Raw genomic sequence first — 18,846 nt, 5'->3', positions numbered from 1 at the left:
CAACTGCCTTTATTTGGTCAACAGGGCTCTGGACCAATCTGAGAGAAGCCCTTCTCCCCTGCTCTATGAGGGCAGATGAACCTGTTCCCTCATCTGGGCCCAGGTGGGATGCTTCATGTAGCCTCCGCCCCATTTCTGCAGAGGCTCACAAGGATTCCCCCATCAGGCTGAAGGCCTGGCTGCTCCCACCTCCCTCCTCAAGGCCACACATGGCAACTTTGAATCAAGAACACCTATGATGTCAGCCTGGGGGTGATATCTCAGGAAAGTCACAGAAGGGTCTTGTGGGCCAATGCATGCCCCTTCCTGGGAGCATGTTTTCAACGATAAAGCTGAAGTCTGCCAACAGAAAAGAAAAATAACAAGCTCTGATCCTCAGGCCAAGAGTAAATCACAGCCCTTGCATCATGCATGAGGGTCACTGTGACCATGTCTAGTCACCCCAGCTCAGAGATCAGTCCCCCAGTTCAGCCTGACCTTGCTCAAGGGCAAGGTTTTCTTTCTGCCCCACCCACCTCTTCACACACAAGGAGCATCCATGGTTGTCCGCCATTGTTTGACTTTGGGTTGATCCCAGCATGTCCCCTCTGCCCTAGGGACTCTGCTCCCTCCGCGCCTGCTCCTTGCATCCCATATGTTCTCTGCTGCTGTCGCCTCCTGCTCCCTGCTCCTTCCCAGCCCTCAGCTGTCTTCCTCAGTGGAGAGTTAGCTTCCAGATCTTTCTTTCATTGAGGTTAGTGGTAACCACGCATCTGTTTGTGCTCCTGGGTGGCCTGGGGACAACCGCAGCAGAGAGGAAGGAAAGTGCACAGAAAACCAACTGTTCTTCTGCTCTGATAGAAAACCCGCTTCCCTTGTCCATTAGCTCGGTTGGACCTTCTACACTTTGGGAGGTGGATTTTGCCATTACTCCTACTTGGCAGGTGAAGGAACCAAGGCTTTGACTCTACCCCATGCCTGTAATCACTAAGGAAAATTTCCATTTCTTTCCTTCTTCCTCCATGCAAGGAGAATCTGCTGGGATGGAGACTTGGGAGGATATTGAGAGAGGAGAAGATAGAGAAGAGGAGAGAGGTGAGAGGTGTGCAGGGGACGGGGCAGGGATGGGGCAAGTCTTTTGGGTGAGGTCTTTTGAGAACAGCTCCTGTGGTGTACCTTTTCAGTGAATGGGAGACAGAAAAGCAGGATTTCAGGAGCTCCTGGTGGGTGATTATGGCAGGTTTCCAGGTGTTCAAGAAATAGATAGAAACAAATCTGAGTCATTTTGAATTTATTTTGGGGTATTTAGACTGTCTTGTCTGAAGGGAACAGCTGAGCCACGAGGGTCCCACCTTTACAAGCTTTGTCGTATGAGGTGAGGGCCAGGAGCCAGCCTGAGGCCTCTCAGCTCTGGTACTGTATCCTTTCAGTGGTCCTAGGTGCCTGTTCACCATGTGCGAGGCCTCAACCCAGTCCCAGGGCAGTTGGCTTGCTGAAGAGTCCAATAGCTAATGTTCTGCCTCGGATGTGCAGAACCAGCCAGCAAGGCCCCCGCAGCATCTGCTGGTGACTGGGTGCTCCTGCAGGGTGGGGCTGGCCTTTAGCTATAGCATCTTCTCCTCTGGAAGAAATTCCACTCCTGGGTCCTGAGCCTCTTGTCTCCTCTGGTTCAGCTCTACGTCCCCTTTAAGGTCCTTCCTAACCAGCCAGAGGCCAGGGAACCAGGACAGGGCAGGGACATTCCTCACTGAGACTGTGTATAAGCAAAAAACAAAACAAAACAAAAACAAAAACAAAACACCAGAAAAGAGTAGAACTTAGAACTTAGAAATGTGTGGAAATAGGAAGCCAAGGACCAAGATGCAGAAAGGGAATCTGAAGAGCCAGAAGCAGGTCCCAAAGCTTACAATTCCAATAAGCCTACATCCATCCATCTTCTCCATTCATTCACTCATTCTTTCATGCACTCACTCCTTCTACAAATATGTCAGGCCCTGAACTATGTGCTGGGGACACTATAGAGAACTTCATGATGCCCCCAGTCCTTGAAGTGCTCATATGCCAGTGGAGGGGACTGACATCACACAGCCCCTTTTGTGAGATAAGGTCAAGAGATGGTAAAGGCTACAGAGAAAAATACATCTGAACAAGAGGATGAAGAAAGCCTGGAGGGAGGCTGGGTCTTTCAGGTTGGGTGATCAGGGAAGGCCTCTGAGAAGGTGACATGGCTGCTTGGATAAAGGTAGAGGATGTTCCAGGCAGAGGGAACAACAGCAAGTGCAAAGGCCCTGAGGCAGTACCCGGCTAAGTGATGCCAAGAAACTAGTGGTGTGGCTCACAGGAAGCAAGGAAAAGAGTGGTAGAAGATGAGAAGAAAAAACAGTAAAATTTAGGCCATGGAGCCCTTGTCAGCCAAAGGAAAGACTTCTCAGATTTTTTTGTTTATAAGTGAGATGGGAACCCATTGAACAGTTTTTTTTTTTTAAGATTTTATTTATTTATTCATGAGAGACAGAGAGAGGGAGAGAGAGAGAGGCAGAGACACAGGCAGAGGGAGAAGCAGGCTCCATGCAGGGAGCCTGACATGGGACTCGATCCCGGGACTCCAGGATCACGCCCTGCCATTGAACAGTTTTAAGCAGTGTAATAACACAATCTGATTTTTTTTTTAATGTACCGTGAGCCCAGCCATACTCAGGTCAGCTCTCCTCACTCTGGAGTCCCAGAGCCAGAGGTCTCTGAGAGTAACCCACTTCACAGCCCTCCTGCTAGATTTAAATTTTCTAACCCTGCTTTCCAGCTGTTTGCCCTGGTCTTCTTGTGTGTTGACTCACACTTCCTGCCCCTAAGCCCTGCCAGCTCCAGCTTTGGCAACTGTTCTGTCTCCTTTCTGTCAATCTGGGGCCCAGGAAACACAGCAAAGTCACAAAAGGCATATTTGCATCTCACCCGCATGAGCAGTGCAAAAAGGGGGGGGGGGTAGCTCTAATAAACAAATATTTGGAGTAGGAAGCTCTCAAGCAAAAAGAGAAGGGAAAAATGATCCAAATACAATGAAATAAAGATTCCCCTGCTGGCCACGTTGCTGAGGTGCTGACATGGATAGCAGGTGTTCACTTCTATTTAAGACTCTTTGTGATCATTCTGAAGCCATACAGCAAATGGGCCCTTCAGGAAAAAGCCCTGCCCATAGCTTTGTATATGGGAGCTTGAGAAGCAGGGAGGTGAAAAACTCACCCACAGTTACATGGTTGCATGCCAACTGTCAGGGCTCAGCTCCATCCTAGGCTCCGGACAACCAACTATGGCTTCTTTCAGCAACCCCATGTTGTCTCTCGGCAAAGATTTATGAAAAGCTGGACGGTAATAAAATTATCTTATGCCACACTTCCCCCTAATGCAAATGAAGAAACTGATTTGAGGAACAGAAACTCGGTTACGATTTGCCCACCAACAAACAATGTTGAGGAGAAAGTTGAATGCCTAAAATAGAAGGACATACAAGAAGAAAATAGCCTCTCATGTGACGGAGAGCATTATTTCTACTCTGAATAATGGAAATGCTGCCTGTGAGAAGTCATATCCTCAAACAGAGAAAGTTCAAGGTCTGATGCAAGCCTCTTCGATTTACCATAAAATCACTGCTATTTGTAGAGTTCAGTATTTTGCAAAACATGAGCATCAGACTCATCCTCTCATTTGCTCTTTGCAATAACCCTGAGAGGAGCTGAAAGTCAGTATCGTCATATCCCCATCCTAAAAATGAGGGGACTGAGGCTCAGCAAAATAAAATGACTTCCCAAAAGAGCCTTGAACCTGGGGCATTGGGGTGGCTTAGTGGTTGAGCATCTACCTTCAGCTCAGGTCATGATCCTGGAGTCCTAGAACCCCCCAGCAGGGAGCCTGCTTCTCCCTCTACCTATGTCTCTAACTCTCTGTGTGTCTCTCATGAATAAGTAAATAAACAATCTAAAAAAAAAAAAAAGATCCTTGGGGATCCCTGGGTGGCGCAGCGGTTTGGCACCTGCCTTTGGCCCAGGGCGCGATCCTGGAGACCCGGGATCGAATCCCATGTCGGGCTCCCGGTGCATGGAGCCTGCTTCTCCCTCTGCCTGCGTCTCTGCCTCTCTCTCTCTCCTCTCTGTGCATTCTCATAAGTAAATAAATAAAATCTTTAAAAAATAAATAAATAAAATAAATAAAAAATAAAAAAAAAGATCCTTGAAACTTAGGCTGCTGAATTCTTTCAATGAGGTATAGTAAAAGGAAGGAAGCATAGAAAGAAGTTAGGAAGTCATGGGTTAGAATTCCGACTTTGCTACATACTTCCATACCAAGCCTCAGTAGGCTCATCTGTAAAATAGGGAGAATAAATCACACCTACCTGGCAGCCGTTGTGAGGATCAAATGGGGAAATGTGTGAGAAGCACTCAGCTCAGTGCCTGACACAATGTAGGTCCCCATGGTTATTAATATATACAACATCTTCTCTTTCTTCTTCTTTTTATTAATTTCATTTTAAACACATGATTGGCAGACACAGAGGGGAAGTTCTTTTCCTACCTATGAAGTCACTCCTGCATTGATTGGCCTGGTTTCTTATTGAGAAAGATGTTGGCTTAGTTTAAGCAGAAATTCATTTAACAAAAGAATCCATTGAGGGGGGTCACCAGAAAGGAAATGTACAGGAGAAGATGGCCAGAACTTCATTCCTTCATTAAGCGCATATTAATGAAGCATTTACCCAAGTTGAGCTTTAGGAAGACCACGTAGACAAGGTGGGGATAACCCTGAGCCTCAGGGAACATCAGTTATTACTCAAGTCACATATGACAAATTTAAGTTATATATGATAAACATCAAGCAGGTCATTTGCATCACCAAGATGGCTGTCTTAGTCTGTTTAAGTTGCTATAACAAAATACAATATACTGAGTATCTCATAAACAATGGAAATTTATTTCTTATACTTGTCAAGGCTGGGAGTCTCGGTGTCTGGCGAGAACCCCCTTCCTGATTCATAGACAGCCATCTTCTTGCTATATCCTCACATGGCAGAAGGGACTAGGCAGTCCTCTGGGGCCTCTTTTATAAGGGCAGTAATTCCTAATCACCTGCCCAAGCCCCATCTCCTAAGACCACCACCTTGAGGATTAGACTCCAATATATGAATTTTAGGGGACACAATCATTCAGACTAGAGCAATGACTTAGATACGTCTGGTCAACCCTGGCTCTCTGAGAGCTCAGAATTAATAAACAAACAGAAGCACTTTCTTCCCCTCTGTTTCCTCCACTTATCTATAAAATCCACTCCCGTTAAGTGAGCATCCGATCAAGGCAGAGAAAGTAATAGTCCTTGGTGATTCCCATCACTGCTGCTCACGTTCCATTACTGATAACTAGTCACATGACTATACCTGGATGTAGTCCTTGACGGGGCAGTCACTTTCCACGCCAGGCAGTGGGGAGCAGGAAGCTTTGGTGGTCGATTGGCCACCTCTGCTGCAGTCAGAAAGGAGGCTGACCATACCAACACCTAATGAAAATAACACAGAAAAGTCGAATAGAAAGATATGGAAAGAGATAGAAAAAAAGTATGCCAGATTCATACTAACACTATTCATTTCACACAAAGTAAAATTCAAAATGAAAAGCACTAAAAGGAATATCTCATAATTACAAAAGTACAACCTACTTAATATGTCACAAACCTTTATGTACCTAAAATCTTAGCCTCAAAATGTATAAAGCAAGCCCTGATAGAAATGCAAGTAGATGCTAATGAGTTCTCATAATGGTGGCTATTTTTTAATTAAGTTTTTATTTTAATTCCAGTGTAGTTAACATACAATGTTATATTAGTTTCAGGTTTATATAACATAGTGATTCAATAATTTCATACATCACCTAGTGCTCATCATGACAAGTGCACTCCTTAATTCTCATCACCTATTTCACCCATTCCCCACCTACCTCCCCTCTGGTGACCATCAGTTTGTTCTCTAGAGTTAAGAGTCTGTTTCTTGGTTTGTGTCTCTCATTTTTCTTTTTTCCTTTGCTGATTTGTTTTCTTTTTTTTTTTTTCATTTGTTTTGTTTCTTAAATTCCACATATGAGTGAAATCATGTGGTATTTGTCTTTCTCTTACTGACTTACTTCGTAGCCACTGTGGAAAACAGTATGGAGAGAAACCAGTATTACACTGTACTTCGACTACCTAGAATTTAAATAAAAACTTGAAACTATGAAAAAAATTAAAAATAAATAAAATTTTTAAAATTAAAAGAAACAATATGGAGATACCTCAAAAAGTTAAAAATAGGGACGCCTGGGTGGCTCAGCAGTTGAGCCTCTGCCTTTGGCTCAGGGCGTGATCCTGGGGTCCAGGATTGAGTCCCATGTCGGGCTTCCTGTATGGAGCCTGCTTCTCCCTCTGCCTGTGTCTCTGCCTCTCTCTTTGTCTTTCATGAATAAATAAATTAATATATATATATATATATAATGTTGATATATATAAATGTTGATTATATAAGAGATGATATATACATACAGACAAAACAGAATATTATTCAGCCATAAAAAGAATGAAATCCTGCCATTTGCAACAACAGGGATGGAGCTAAAGAGTATAATGCTAAGTGAAATAAATCATGATAAGTGGTGACTTTAAACAAAGTCAGAAATTAGCTGATCAACTATTACAGGAAGGAATAAGACTCAAGAAGTCCGGGCTAATAAAATGAACAATTATGACCTAATAGATACATGGAGAGAAATAACTCTATATCCAACAGAGATTATACCTTCTTTTCAAACTCTCACCAGACATTCTGGTGTATTAGGTCACAAAAGCACTCACAACAAATCCCCAGAAGGAAAACTCCGGTAGTATAAATTCATGAACTATAATGGAACAACATTAGAAAAAGGGTACCTTAGCAAAAGGGTAACTAACAAAAATCTATTGTCTTGTGTATTTTACATGACTCATGAGTCATAGGCTTGAAAGAAAGTAAAGCCAGAAATGACAAGCTATTTAGAATCACATTAACAACAGTGTATATGTATCAAAACCCATGGGCTATGCTGAGGCAGCATTCAGAAGAAAAATAGATAGCCTTAAATGCTTAGGATGGAAAACCAGAAGGGTTAAAAATAAATAAATCAACCAAACTTTCAACTCAAAAAGCTGAGGGCAGAGATGAAAAGGGGAGAGAGAAAATAAATATAGAGAAAGTTGAAGGGGGAGGGGGAAATCAAGGAGGATAAAGGTAGAAAATAAAAACAGAACAGATAAAGGAAATAGAATTGATGAGTTAAACTGGTTATTTGAAAGAACTGATAGAAAGACAAATCTTTGCCATACCTGTCAAAAGAAAGAAACAGGACAAAATCATAAGTCAAAAATTATAAGAACGTAAATTACAAAGTTAAAAAATTGTAAGAACCTTTATGGCAAGCACTTTGAAAATCACTAGTTGAAGTGACCAATTTCCTAGGAAAATATTTATAATAAAGATTCATTCAGGGAAAAGTAGGAAACTTGACTAGCTTCTTAACCATAGACGGGTGCCTGGGTGGCTCAGTTTTTTAAGTGTCCAACTCTTGATTTCAGGGTTGTGAATTCAAGCCCTACGTTGGGCGCCATGCTGGGATTGGAGACTACTTAATACAAAACAAAACAAAACAAAACAAAACAAAAAAACCTTAACCATAAGAGAAATTGAACAGTCCTGGGATTGAGCCCCATGCCAGGCTCCCTGCTCAGTGGGGAGCCTGCTTCTCCCTCTCCCTCTGCCACTCGGCCTGCTCATCCTTTCTCTCTCTCTCATGCTCTCTCACTCTCAAATAAGTATTTTTAATTTTTTAAAAAGATTTTATTTATTTATTTGAGAGAGAGCGAGCAAGCACAAGTGGGGGGGGGGCAGAGGGAGAGGGAGAAAGAGAGGGAGAAGCAGACCCCCCTGATCAGGGAGCAGGACACAGGGTTCAATCCCAGGACCCTGAGATCACACCTGAGCTCAAGGCAGACACTTAACCGACTGAGCCACCCAGGTGCCCCTCTCTCAAATAATAAACAAAATCTTTTAAAAAAAAGAATCTATTAAAGAGATGAAAGTAGAAAAACAGTATGATCGTATTAACAGATGTTTTAAGAGCACTTGCTGAAATTTAACACCTAGTCATGATAGCAACCCAGGAAAAGAAAGGTCTTAAACCTGAAAAAGTGTGTTAGTAAGCTAAATAAGACCATTTTAATGTGTCAAATATCATAAATCCCTCCCATAAAAGTCAGAGATAAGATGGGATTCCTATTCAACATTCTACTGCAGTTATGAGATATTACATTAAGAGGAAGAATAGGTCACACTATTCATCTTTTTTCTTTTCTTTGGATTAATGGAAACAATCCTGTTTGCACTTTACAATTTACAAAAGACTTCCATAAGCCTTATCTCCTGTGACATCCACCCCTCATAACCAAATGAGATCAGGTCCAAGTATTGTCATCCCAACTTTGGAATGAGAAACCCAAGGGTCATAAAATTTTTAGATTTCCCTAAAGACACATAGCTGGTAAGCAGTGTTGGAGAATAGACCCCAGGTTTTCTTATTCTTAATCACATTCAATTAGGAATAAGAAACCAGGGATGCTTGGGTGGCTCAGTGGTTGAGCATCTGCCTTCGGCTCAGGTCATGGACCTGGAGTCCTAGGTCGAGTCCTTCATTGGATTCCCCAGGGAGCCTGCTTCTCCCTCTGCCTATGTCTCTGCCTTTCTCTCTGTGTCTCTCTTGAATAAATGAATAAAATCTTAAAAAAAAAAGTAATAAGAAATCAGACTTTAAAAACAATACAGTTAACCTTTGAACAACATGGGTTCAAACAGCACAGGTCCACTTATATGCAGTTTTTTTTTTTTTCAATAAATGCAGTGCAGTACTTTATTTCTTTAAAGATTTTATTCACTTATTTGAGAGAGACGGAGCATGAGCGGGGGGGGGGGGGGGGGGGGGGAGTTTGGGAAGGGAGGATGGAGAGGGGCAAAGGAGGGGCGCTGGAGGGGAAGGAAAGGGAGAAGGGGGAGCGGGAGAAGCAGACTCCCCAACATGGGGCTCGATCCTGGGACTCCAGGATCATGACCTGAGCTGAAGGCAGACAGGCGCTTAACTGACTGAGCCACCCAGGCACCCCAACAGTACAGTAGTTTAGATGCATTTTCTCTTTCTTAGGATCTTTGCCAGGCTACTTTACTGTAGGGATGAGTATATAATACGTATAACTACAAACTATGTGTTACTCCACTGTTTATGTTATCAGTAAGGCTTCTGGTCAACAGTAGGCTATTAGTAGTTAACTTTGTGGGGAGTCAAAGTTATACATGGATTTTCGATTGTGTGGGGCTCAGTACCCCTAACTCGAGTGTTGTTCAAAGGTCAACTGTATATCTCGTTACTACCAGTGATCGACCCTGACAAGGTCACTGTGCCTCTGAGCAAGCTACGTCAGTACCCCAGGAGCTGACTGGGGTGAGGATAGGGGGACACTGCACAGTGAATAAGACAGAACGAAGAGAGGGGGAGCACTAAAGACAAACTTCTTGGTATCAGGGCATATGTGCCTGGATGCCATTTGATGGGGCTGGCCGACACTCATGTTTGTGCCAATGATGCTACCAATGATGGTACTCTTCTGAGTACCCATCTATGTCAGCTCATAGACCCTCACAAAAACTCTCATGAGGTCAGCCCTATTACCATTTACCCTCATTTTACAGATGAAAAAAGTGAGTAATATATCCCAACTTACAGATTTAATAAGTGATAGTGCCAGGCAGCCTGGCCCCAGAGTCTTTGCTTATAATCACTACATTACAGTGTCTATAAGCCAGTACCCTGGTTCTAGGAGTGAGTAGAAACCAACCTTTCACAGGCATGTTATAGACATAAAAACATTTCTAAAAGAAAAAAGCCTTAATTTGCTCACTAAGTTTTTTTGATATTGAATGAGACCAGAGGGGGGAAAAAAGGTTCTAACACACACACACACACACACACACACACACACACACACACAATCTGCTTAGAAACATCCGTTTTTATTAAGTATCTGGTTTGCTGCTTCCTAAAATTAGACTTAACTCAAAAAAGAAAGGAAGAAATGTTCTCCTTGGCTCATTTCCTTCAGTCTGTAGACCTGTACGCTAAGAGTCTTACTCAATAGAACTGTAAAACAGAAAAAAAAAATATGATTGCCCAATTAAGAATCTAGATAGAGGGATCCCTGAGTGGCTCAGCGGGTTGGTGCCTGCCTTTGGCTCAGGGCGTGATCCTGGAGACCCAGGATCAAGTCCCACGTCGGGCTCCCTGCATGGAGCCTGCTTCTCCCTCTGCCTGTGTCTCTGCCTCTCTCTCTCTCTGTCTCTCATGAATAAATAAATAAAATATTAAAAAAAAAGAATCTAGATAGGGACCAGAAAGAAGTGCTATTCTAAAGAATTACTTACATAATTATAATTCATTGCTCTAAATTTCTTTTAGCTACTGCTATCCCCCCCCCTTTTTTTTAATGTCAGAGGTCCTTGGTCTCTTTTTTGGCCCTGCAAACTGTTCTAGACCTTGCTTCATCTCCCAGAGGAAGCATATTAACACTTGCTTTTCCCAAAGCACATATATTTATGACTGCGGAGTTAGCTGGTCTGTGTTCATGTGGACCTGCTGGAGATTACCCAAACAGAACTACTTTACTTGACACAACCCATTCTTGAAACCTATCCCAACCTAGCAACAGCCTGCTTCCTTTAGGACCTATTTCACCTCTTCTAGGATGCCCTCCCTGATGATGCCATTGAATGCACTCCAGTAAAACCTATAGAACTCACTCAGAAGAGTAGTTTCTTTAGCACTTCCCATTTTCCTTTTTTTTTTTTTTTTTTTTACTGAACTCCATGAGGGTAGGGACTCTGCTCTATTTATATCTGGGTCTCTACTGACTTTGGATTAAGAAATAGATTAGTATTTCAAGCCTAACAATTTGTTGTGAGAATTGAAGATCAGTGTTTTCAAGATATGAAAAATACATTATAGTTTTGTTTTGTTTTTTTTTAACAAATGGGCCTTAAAGTTTTAAATTTCCATAAATATTAAATGTTAGTTAGAGGCATCTTGGAAACAATTTATAATGCTTCTAATAGCGACATTATAAATAATGTTTATAAGGAAAAAATAAAACAATGGTCCTTCATCATTAGCAATATATTTGGACACTTCCTTAAAAGTTTGGTATAAAAGTCCATGAACTATCTCAATAAATCAGCATGCAGACAGGGATTGAGAGAGCTACTGTCTTGTAGGTAATAATATTTCATTACCAAAATCGTGATTAGAGAAAAATATCCTTCAAGGAAATAGGTTAAAAAGAAAAATCTTTGAATTTATACTTTGCACAGGGGGAGAGGGAGAAAGAGGGAGTTATGAATGATTCTGATAGATTGATGGAGGAAAGATCAAGTATTAAATCTTACCCAGGCTGGGATGGCAATAATGTCACTTTGCAAAAGAAGTCAATGAAAATGTCACAGATAATAAGTACAAAATCTGTCAATCTGAATAGTAACATACATTAAAGATTTATGAAGCGATGTCATTGCATTATAGAGTGATAGGAATTATGTCTAGGGGAGACAGATTCTCAGAGTGGCAGGTACTGCAGAAACCAAGATAATTTTAAGAAGCTTTAAAGACAAATTGCTGAAAATGATCTGTGAAAGGCAATTCGACTAAAAGAACTAGTGTGGGACGATTTTACCACAGGCACTATCTAATAGATCATTTTAAATCATGAAACATCAGAACATTAAAAATACACAATGTTACAGCCACATGCCAGGCACTTATAGTGGGTCTGTTTATGCAGGAGACACGTGTCATGTGCCCCAAACTATTTTCCCAGGGGAAAAATCAGAAGGGATTTGACATGATCCATCCCAATTCTTCTCAAATCTCTTATAAGCACAGATTTAGAAGACCAATACCCAAGATGAAGGGGGTGGCTGCAATCATGAGAGAGTAGAAAGCTGAGTGGTATAACCCAGGATCAAACTTGAGAGCTGCTCTGCTGCAGGAAGTATCAGCGAAGTGAGGGGTGGGGAGGGCACGAGACCTAGGCCCCCCACTCTGGCTTTGATCTGATCTCAAGGGGAGATGAATCACTCCTTTGATCTCAAGGGAGAGCCTCTGATCATAAGACATGATTAAGGAGAGAAATGAGCCTCCTCACATACAGAAGAGCTGAATCCACAAGCTTCTTGGCAAGCATGAGCAAGGCAATGACAATCTGTACTTGACATAATAATAATAGATTGATGATAATAATAATAATTGCTCTTTATCTGTGATATAGGAAATGTGGGTGAAGTTTTGTGGGCATCATTTATAATTGTGATGTAATAGGAACAAAGCATTTAGTTTTTTTTAATTTAAAATGTGTGAGATTTCCTCTTTTGAAGACTTTAACACTGTAAATGTGTCCCTAAAAAATATGTATCTAAAACAGGAATCAGCAAATGTTTTATGTAAAGGGTCAGATAATAAATATTTTAGGCTTTCTGAGCCATACTGTCTCTACTGGAACTACGTTTGAAAGCTGCAATATGCAAATGAATTGGCCTGGTTGTGTTCCAATAAAACTTTATTTATAAAAACCTGTAGTGGGCCTGTTCCAGATAAGGAAACTAAGGCATGAAGAGGCTAAGTCCTTTGCCCAAGGTCACAAAGCTAATCACCATAGAAATATTATCAGAAAACAGGATTAAAATTCTCCTTTCACCAATAACTGGCCAAACTGGTCTGCACACTTCTCCAAGTACCAGTTTTATCCTCAGAAAGTTTTGATCATAACGCAGCCCTCCCTCCTGACTGCACAGAGTTCCTGCACCTCTCAAACATGATTATGCATTTGAAGGTGCTTTATTCCTTCCTTCTGACCCTCACAAAATGTTAGTCATTATCAGTCTTCAGTTATCTAACAAAAATATTGAGAGAATATCAATAATAATGCACTGAGATATAAAGTCACACCAACAGACTTGCTAGCTTTTTCAAATATAGAAGCCAGCAACCAAAATAGGAAATGAAGTGTATATACTAGAACTAACATTCATGGATGATTGGTGTGACCCATCAGCCCCTGCAGGATCCGTACAACCATAAAACCTGTCTTTTCACTGCCATGGGCTCTAGAACAATTTTTCACCTATATGAATTAATTTGATGCTAACAATTGTTCTGCAGACTAGAAATCTAAAATTCAAAGAACCAAATTTACCTGCCTCAAGTCATATTAGAAACCAGTTCCCCGGACTCTTTCCAAGACTCATAATAATAAAGTAGTTCAGTGAGAGAGAGAGGGGTGTGAGGTGAGGCATCCCCGGTTTCTTATTTTATTTTCATAAGCGTTTTCTAAATGCTTAAGAGTGCCTCATTTATTTTATTACTTGGAACTGAATTGTCAATAGGCTTCAAATTTTTGGTAACTAAAGTGTATCTCTTTCATTATAAAAACTACACAACTCAATCTTCAATCAATATTTACTTCCTTTCATATCAATTTCACATTTGTTTCATTGCCTGCTTAGTCTGGGTTTCAGCCACTCCCATCTTGTAGGACAGTAGTGATTATTATAAAAGAACACCAATTCTGGAGCATGCCATTAGGACTTAGAAGATTCTATATTAAAACAATCTGGATATTTTCAATCATCAAGAACAGAAAACCCAACTCAATCAAACTAGCTTAAAAAATAAGGAAATGGATTGGATTTCATAACAAGATCAGGAGTAGTACGGGCTGGTTTATTTTATTTATTTATTTTTATTTTTTATTTTTTTTGTCATTTGTCACTTCCCACTTTTTTAATTTAAATCCAATTTTATAAATAAATAAATATCCAATTAACATATAGTATATTATTGGTATAGGCAACTGATTCATCAATCTTATATAATACCCAGTGCTCATCACATCATGTGCCCTCCGTAATGCCCATGACCCAGTTACCCCATTCCCCCCACCCCACCGCCTCCAGGAACCATCAGTTTGTTTCCTATGACTAAGAGTCTCTTATGGTTTGTCTCCCTCTCTGATTTCATCTTGTTTTATTTTTCCCTCTCTTCCCCTATGATCTTGTTTTGTTTCTTAAATTCCACATATGAGTGAAATCATAGGATAATTGTCTTTCTCTGACTGACTTATTTCCTGTAGCCTAATACCCTCTAGTTCCATCTATGTCGTTGCAAATGGCAAGATTTCTTTTTTTTTTCTTTTTAATTCAGGGTTGGTTTAATTCAGCAGATCCAGTTCAATTTCTCTTGGACAATCTTGGTTCTGCTTACTTCCCTATGGTAGCTTCATACTCAAGCAGGTATCAAGATGGTTGTAGGCATCCTATAAAGAAGATACTACTATCTTTTCTAGTTCTCTGGAACACAAGAAACTTTTCCCTCAGAATCCCCCAGAACACATCATTTTGCATCTAATTAGAACAAAATGTGTCAGATGCCTATACATACACCAACTTTTGAGGTCAGAGGAATGCCCTGTGCTATTAGGCTTAGGTCTGAGTTTCTGAACAAATCACTAGCAAGGAGATTACATTATTAAACTTGGCTTGGATAAAGCATGGGCTACATTTGGAGCTGGGATTAATCTTCTAAACCACATTGTTGTTAAACAAAAGAGGGGTGAAATAGATTAGGGAAAGCATGTGTCATTGTTTTTGGCTGAGCAAGTTCTGAACCTCCGTCTTATGTTTGGGATAAAAATCTGGATTTATTTCCCCAGATTATAAATCCTGGTGGAAAGCAGACTCTACTTCCACAACTGAAACTGAAAAACAGATCTGCGACTCCACAATTGCTTTTGCAGCTGGGATGTGAGCAAGTGACCCAGGCTTGACCAACGTAATAACTCTCTTTACCCAAAGCCACCCTTAGCGAACAGGAGCAAGTGACCCAAAGAAGCAGGGCCAAAATAGAATCATAATGGTCTGCCTTGCAGAGATCTTTCACCATGGCTAATTGACCATAGAATCTCTAGGACCAAAATCATGAGGAGCTCACTCAGGTCTGATAAAGAGAGGCATAATCTATGCACTGCAGTAGATTCTCCTACTTGGCTCGAATGAGTTCACAGACGCAGAACCTCTTGGATGAAGTAAAGACCAGAAACTCTTGCTGAAAAATACTACAATAAGATCGCAAAGATATATTGTAAATCTTCATCCTGATCTTCCTCCAAAACAGATACCATCATTTCAGGACAAATGTGTGCTATGGAAAAGGAAATACCTAGATCTTTGGAGGATTAATGGAAACTGGGTTTATGGCTAATGCTAATTCCCAAGGGCCCAGAATGCCACCGTTGTCCACCAGTCAGTAGAGCAATTCTGTAGGGAATAAGGCAGTAAACTGAATTTTGACTTAAGTTTGTCTTCAATAGGATTAAGGAGCCCCCAAATCTGTGTTTATGTCCTCAGTTCATGAAAGTGTAAGTAGAAGAGATACACAGAACAAACAGCAAAACCCCACATTGGCTGTCTACTGGGTGGTGGAAGGCCTATTATGATAGGAATGGCCGCATGTAAACTCATGGAGCTCTCCTTATAAAAAACAGCACATCACAACTGATACCACATCCCTCGTAGAATTTCAAACATTAAAAGACCTGAAAGATCCAGAGGTGATGACTGCTATCATATTCCCATTTGACTCTCTAGTTTGGCCAGTGAAGAAAACCAGATGGATCTTGGAAAATGACAATGGATTATCATAAACTTAATCAGTTACATCTGCTGTTCCAGCTGGCTTCAGTTGATAAACACAAACGTACAAAGACCCTGGCACATGGTATGCATCTATGGATTTGCCGAAGGCATGTTTGCTTTCTCTGTCCCATCACAAAGAACACCAAAAGCAAGTTTTTGTTTATTTGTTTGTTTCACCCAGCAAAGACAACAGTATACCTTTATTGTCTTACCTGAGTACTGATACCTCTCTGGTGCGGTGCCATGGTTTGGTCTGTGGGCACTCGGCCATTTCACAGGACGTCAAGCTGATAGAATCCAAGGAGCTGAAGTAGCAGAAACACATGATGCCTGGGGAAGATAATTCACATCAAAGAGTGGAAAATAAGTCTTACAAAGCAACAGTAGATTTGGGGCAGAAACGGGGGAAGGTTTCCAATAACCCAGAGCATGTGGGGCTCTCTGTCTCCAAATAAATGGTAAGATGACATGCCTTGCATGTCTTATCACTAGGAATCAGGTCCAATGTGTGTGGGTTTATACAGGATTATAGACCTGCACAAACTATTTAGGTGCACCATCTGATCCCATGAGGGACTCAACTGACTCTCGGCTTTAAGAACAAGAAGGTCCAGAGCTGGTCCAGGCTGCAGTGCAAGCAACTCTGCTGCTTAACACCTGTCATTCAGCTGATCCAATAAGTCTGAGTGTCGGGGCAGCCCGGGTGGCTCAGCGGTTTAGCTCCGCCTTAGGCCCAGGGCCTGATCCTGGAGACCCGGGATTGAGTCCCACGTCAGGCTCCCTGTATGGATCCTGCTTCTCCCTTCTGCCTGTGTCTCTGTCTCTGTCTCTCGCTTTCTGTGTGTCCCTCATGAATAAATAAATAAATAATCTTTATATATAAAATAAAAAAGTCCTGAGCGTCTCTGCTCCACTGGAATGCAGCAGAGCCTGCAGCAGGTTCTGCTGATAGAAGAACCCAAAGAGAAGACCCTGTGGTTCCAGGGAAAGTCAAGACCCCTCAGCAAATAACAAATCTCTAGAGAACCAGTTGGGCAGCCTGACATAGTCTGGGAGCTTGACTGACTCTAAGTTGCCCAAGTTTGAATCTCTTCTCTGCTACTCACTAGCTCTGAGGCTGTGGACCACAGCTTATCTTTCCTGTATCTCAACTCCCCATCTGTAAAACTGGCTTAATACTAGAGATTTGATGGGAGGATTAAACATGGTAACACATGAAAAGTGCTTGGCATGATGTCTGACATATACGAGTGCTCAATAAATATTAGTTATTGTACCCAGTATGTTAACAAGCATGAATCATGCCACCGACAAAACCTTAGTTCTGTGTTTTTCCCCTCGCTCTTCAAGCCTTCTTCAGCAGAGGTAGTCTTTTCATGAGCTTGGATGAAACTCTAGCAGGTCCCATAGCTTATCTACTCATTTCTGGGCAATAAATGAGCCACATCAAGTAATAAGCAATTTTAATTTAGTCATTAGAATTTCAGAACACTGAACTTGACAGTGTCAAAAGTTCCTTCCCTGACTTTTTGGCTGGGAGCTTGCAGTGGGGAAGAGTGGGTGGCCCTCTGCCCCATCTCACCCCCTGCTCACGTTCTCCTCAAACAGGGTGAAACATGCATGGAGTAAAGGGAGAGAGAAGGGTCTAGATCAGCTCTACCTTGGCTGGTGGCTTCTTGCTGAGTCTGTCGACTGGCAAGATGGTTAGTATTGGCATTTTCTCAAGGATGCTTTGGTGGGCTCTTCAGAGGTTCTTTTCTGGATCCTTTTCTCCCCCAGTTCTTTTGGCCAAAAAGACAAACCAATTGTGTGTAGTCTCTTGCAATTCTTTTCTTCAATCCCTGGTCAACACAGGCTCTTCCTATGCAGGTCTCCAGGTGGACTATCCAATGAAACCCAAAGGGAACCATATCACTGCTCTCTGTCTCCCACTCAATTCTGAATGCACTTCAGGAAACAGTCACTCCCCCTACTTATCCTAGATCCCAATGTCCCAGTACCTGCCACCAAAGTAGCTATTCAGCCCATTGCTCACCCTCTGGATCTCCTAGGAGTCAGACCCCAGTCCACAGACTGCCTTAGCTGCCTCAGATATGGTTTAGGCACCGTCTTCAATCTCTCACCACAGTGAACACATTTCAAAACCCTCCTAATGACACCTGAAGTCTTCCTCATGAGTCCTGAGGTCAGAATAGAGGTCAGAAAACTTCTTTCTCAAGATAGCCAGGGTACATACTTCAGGCTTTATGGACTATCTTTCTCTGTCATAACTACTTGGCTTTGCTTTGCAGCTTAAAGCAGCCATAGATGACACACAAACTAATGAGCATGGCTGTGTTTCAATAAAACTTTATTTATGAAAACAGGCAGTGACTAGATTCGGTCTGTAGGCCAAACGTTGGCTGACCCCTAAATTAGAGGTAGCATTCCGCTACCCCTTCATTTCACTTCCCAGATAGGGGAGGGATGGGAGCCTGAGACAGGCAACCACTTTCTCATGACCAGTCTCCTTGCACCAATCTCTCTCTCTCTCTCTCTCTCTCATTCTCTCTCTCTTTCTCTCTCTGTTCCAGCCAATTTATTTTCCAAAAGTGGGGGAGGGTATTTTAAGAGTTGTGAAATACTTCCTCAAACCTTTCCCTTGAAAATCTTCATAGATGGATTCTACTCACACTTTTGTAACTGATAACAAATTGGCACCTGAATTGAAAAATGAGATGAGAAGAGTTTCAAATGTGTTGAACCTGAGGTAGCCATGGACCTGCACTGAGGCATCCAGTAGAGAACTGGAATCTATGCCTGCAAAGTTACAAGAATAACCTGGGCATAGTTCCTTTCTGGAAAAAGGCAAGGCCATCCTTCTCCATTTCTATCATATGCTGCCGTGCTCTCTTAAACAGAGAATGCAGTGCATACCCTCAATTTCTTTGTTAACCAGGATCTGACATTACAGCAGCCTTGCTGGGACTTGCTGTAAAACACGTGCCACCAAGGATTATGGAGGTTCCAAGAACTAGTTTCCTTTAAACTCAATGGCCCCGGCA

General features: G+C 41.8%; 1 protein-coding gene and 1 long non-coding RNA gene across 19 annotated transcripts in view; one reads left to right on the top strand and one right to left on the bottom strand.

Annotated features, from left to right (window-relative positions):
- The window catches only part of LOC140621556 (uncharacterized), a 68,789-nt gene that overhangs the window by 38,056 nt on the left and 11,887 nt on the right, over positions 1–18,846 (bottom strand). For 9 of the 18 annotated variants that reach the window (XR_012021299.1, XR_012021298.1, XR_012021300.1 and 6 more), the window contains exons 3-7: positions 17,463–17,684; positions 16,015–16,132; positions 6,285–6,442; positions 5,955–6,147; positions 5,399–5,517 (exon numbers count right to left, since the gene is read on the bottom strand). Coding sequence is in view for 9 of the 18 variants with exons in the window: in XM_072806736.1 (XP_072662837.1) it covers positions 5,399–5,517; positions 5,955–6,068 (233 nt within the window). In the remaining 9 variants the exon portion in view is untranslated. Of the gene's footprint in view, positions 1–3,216; positions 3,729–5,398; positions 5,518–5,954; positions 6,148–6,284; positions 6,443–16,014; positions 16,133–17,462; positions 17,685–18,846 lie in introns of those variants that run through there. The other 9 variants (XR_012021306.1, XR_012021305.1, XR_012021304.1 and 6 more) reach the window with 5 other exon arrangements.
- LOC140621560 (uncharacterized) lies at positions 86–16,644 on the top strand. The gene is made up of 3 exons (XR_012021316.1): positions 86–733; positions 1,009–1,074; positions 14,821–16,644. It is a non-coding gene; the product is annotated as an uncharacterized lncRNA (long non-coding RNA).

The sequence above is a fragment of the Canis lupus genome, chromosome 30 (genome assembly GCF_048164855.1).
Source record: "Canis lupus baileyi chromosome 30, mCanLup2.hap1, whole genome shotgun sequence".
Lineage (NCBI taxonomy): Eukaryota > Metazoa > Chordata > Mammalia > Carnivora > Canidae > Canis > Canis lupus.
This window is presented reverse-complemented; position numbering and strand designations above follow the sequence as displayed.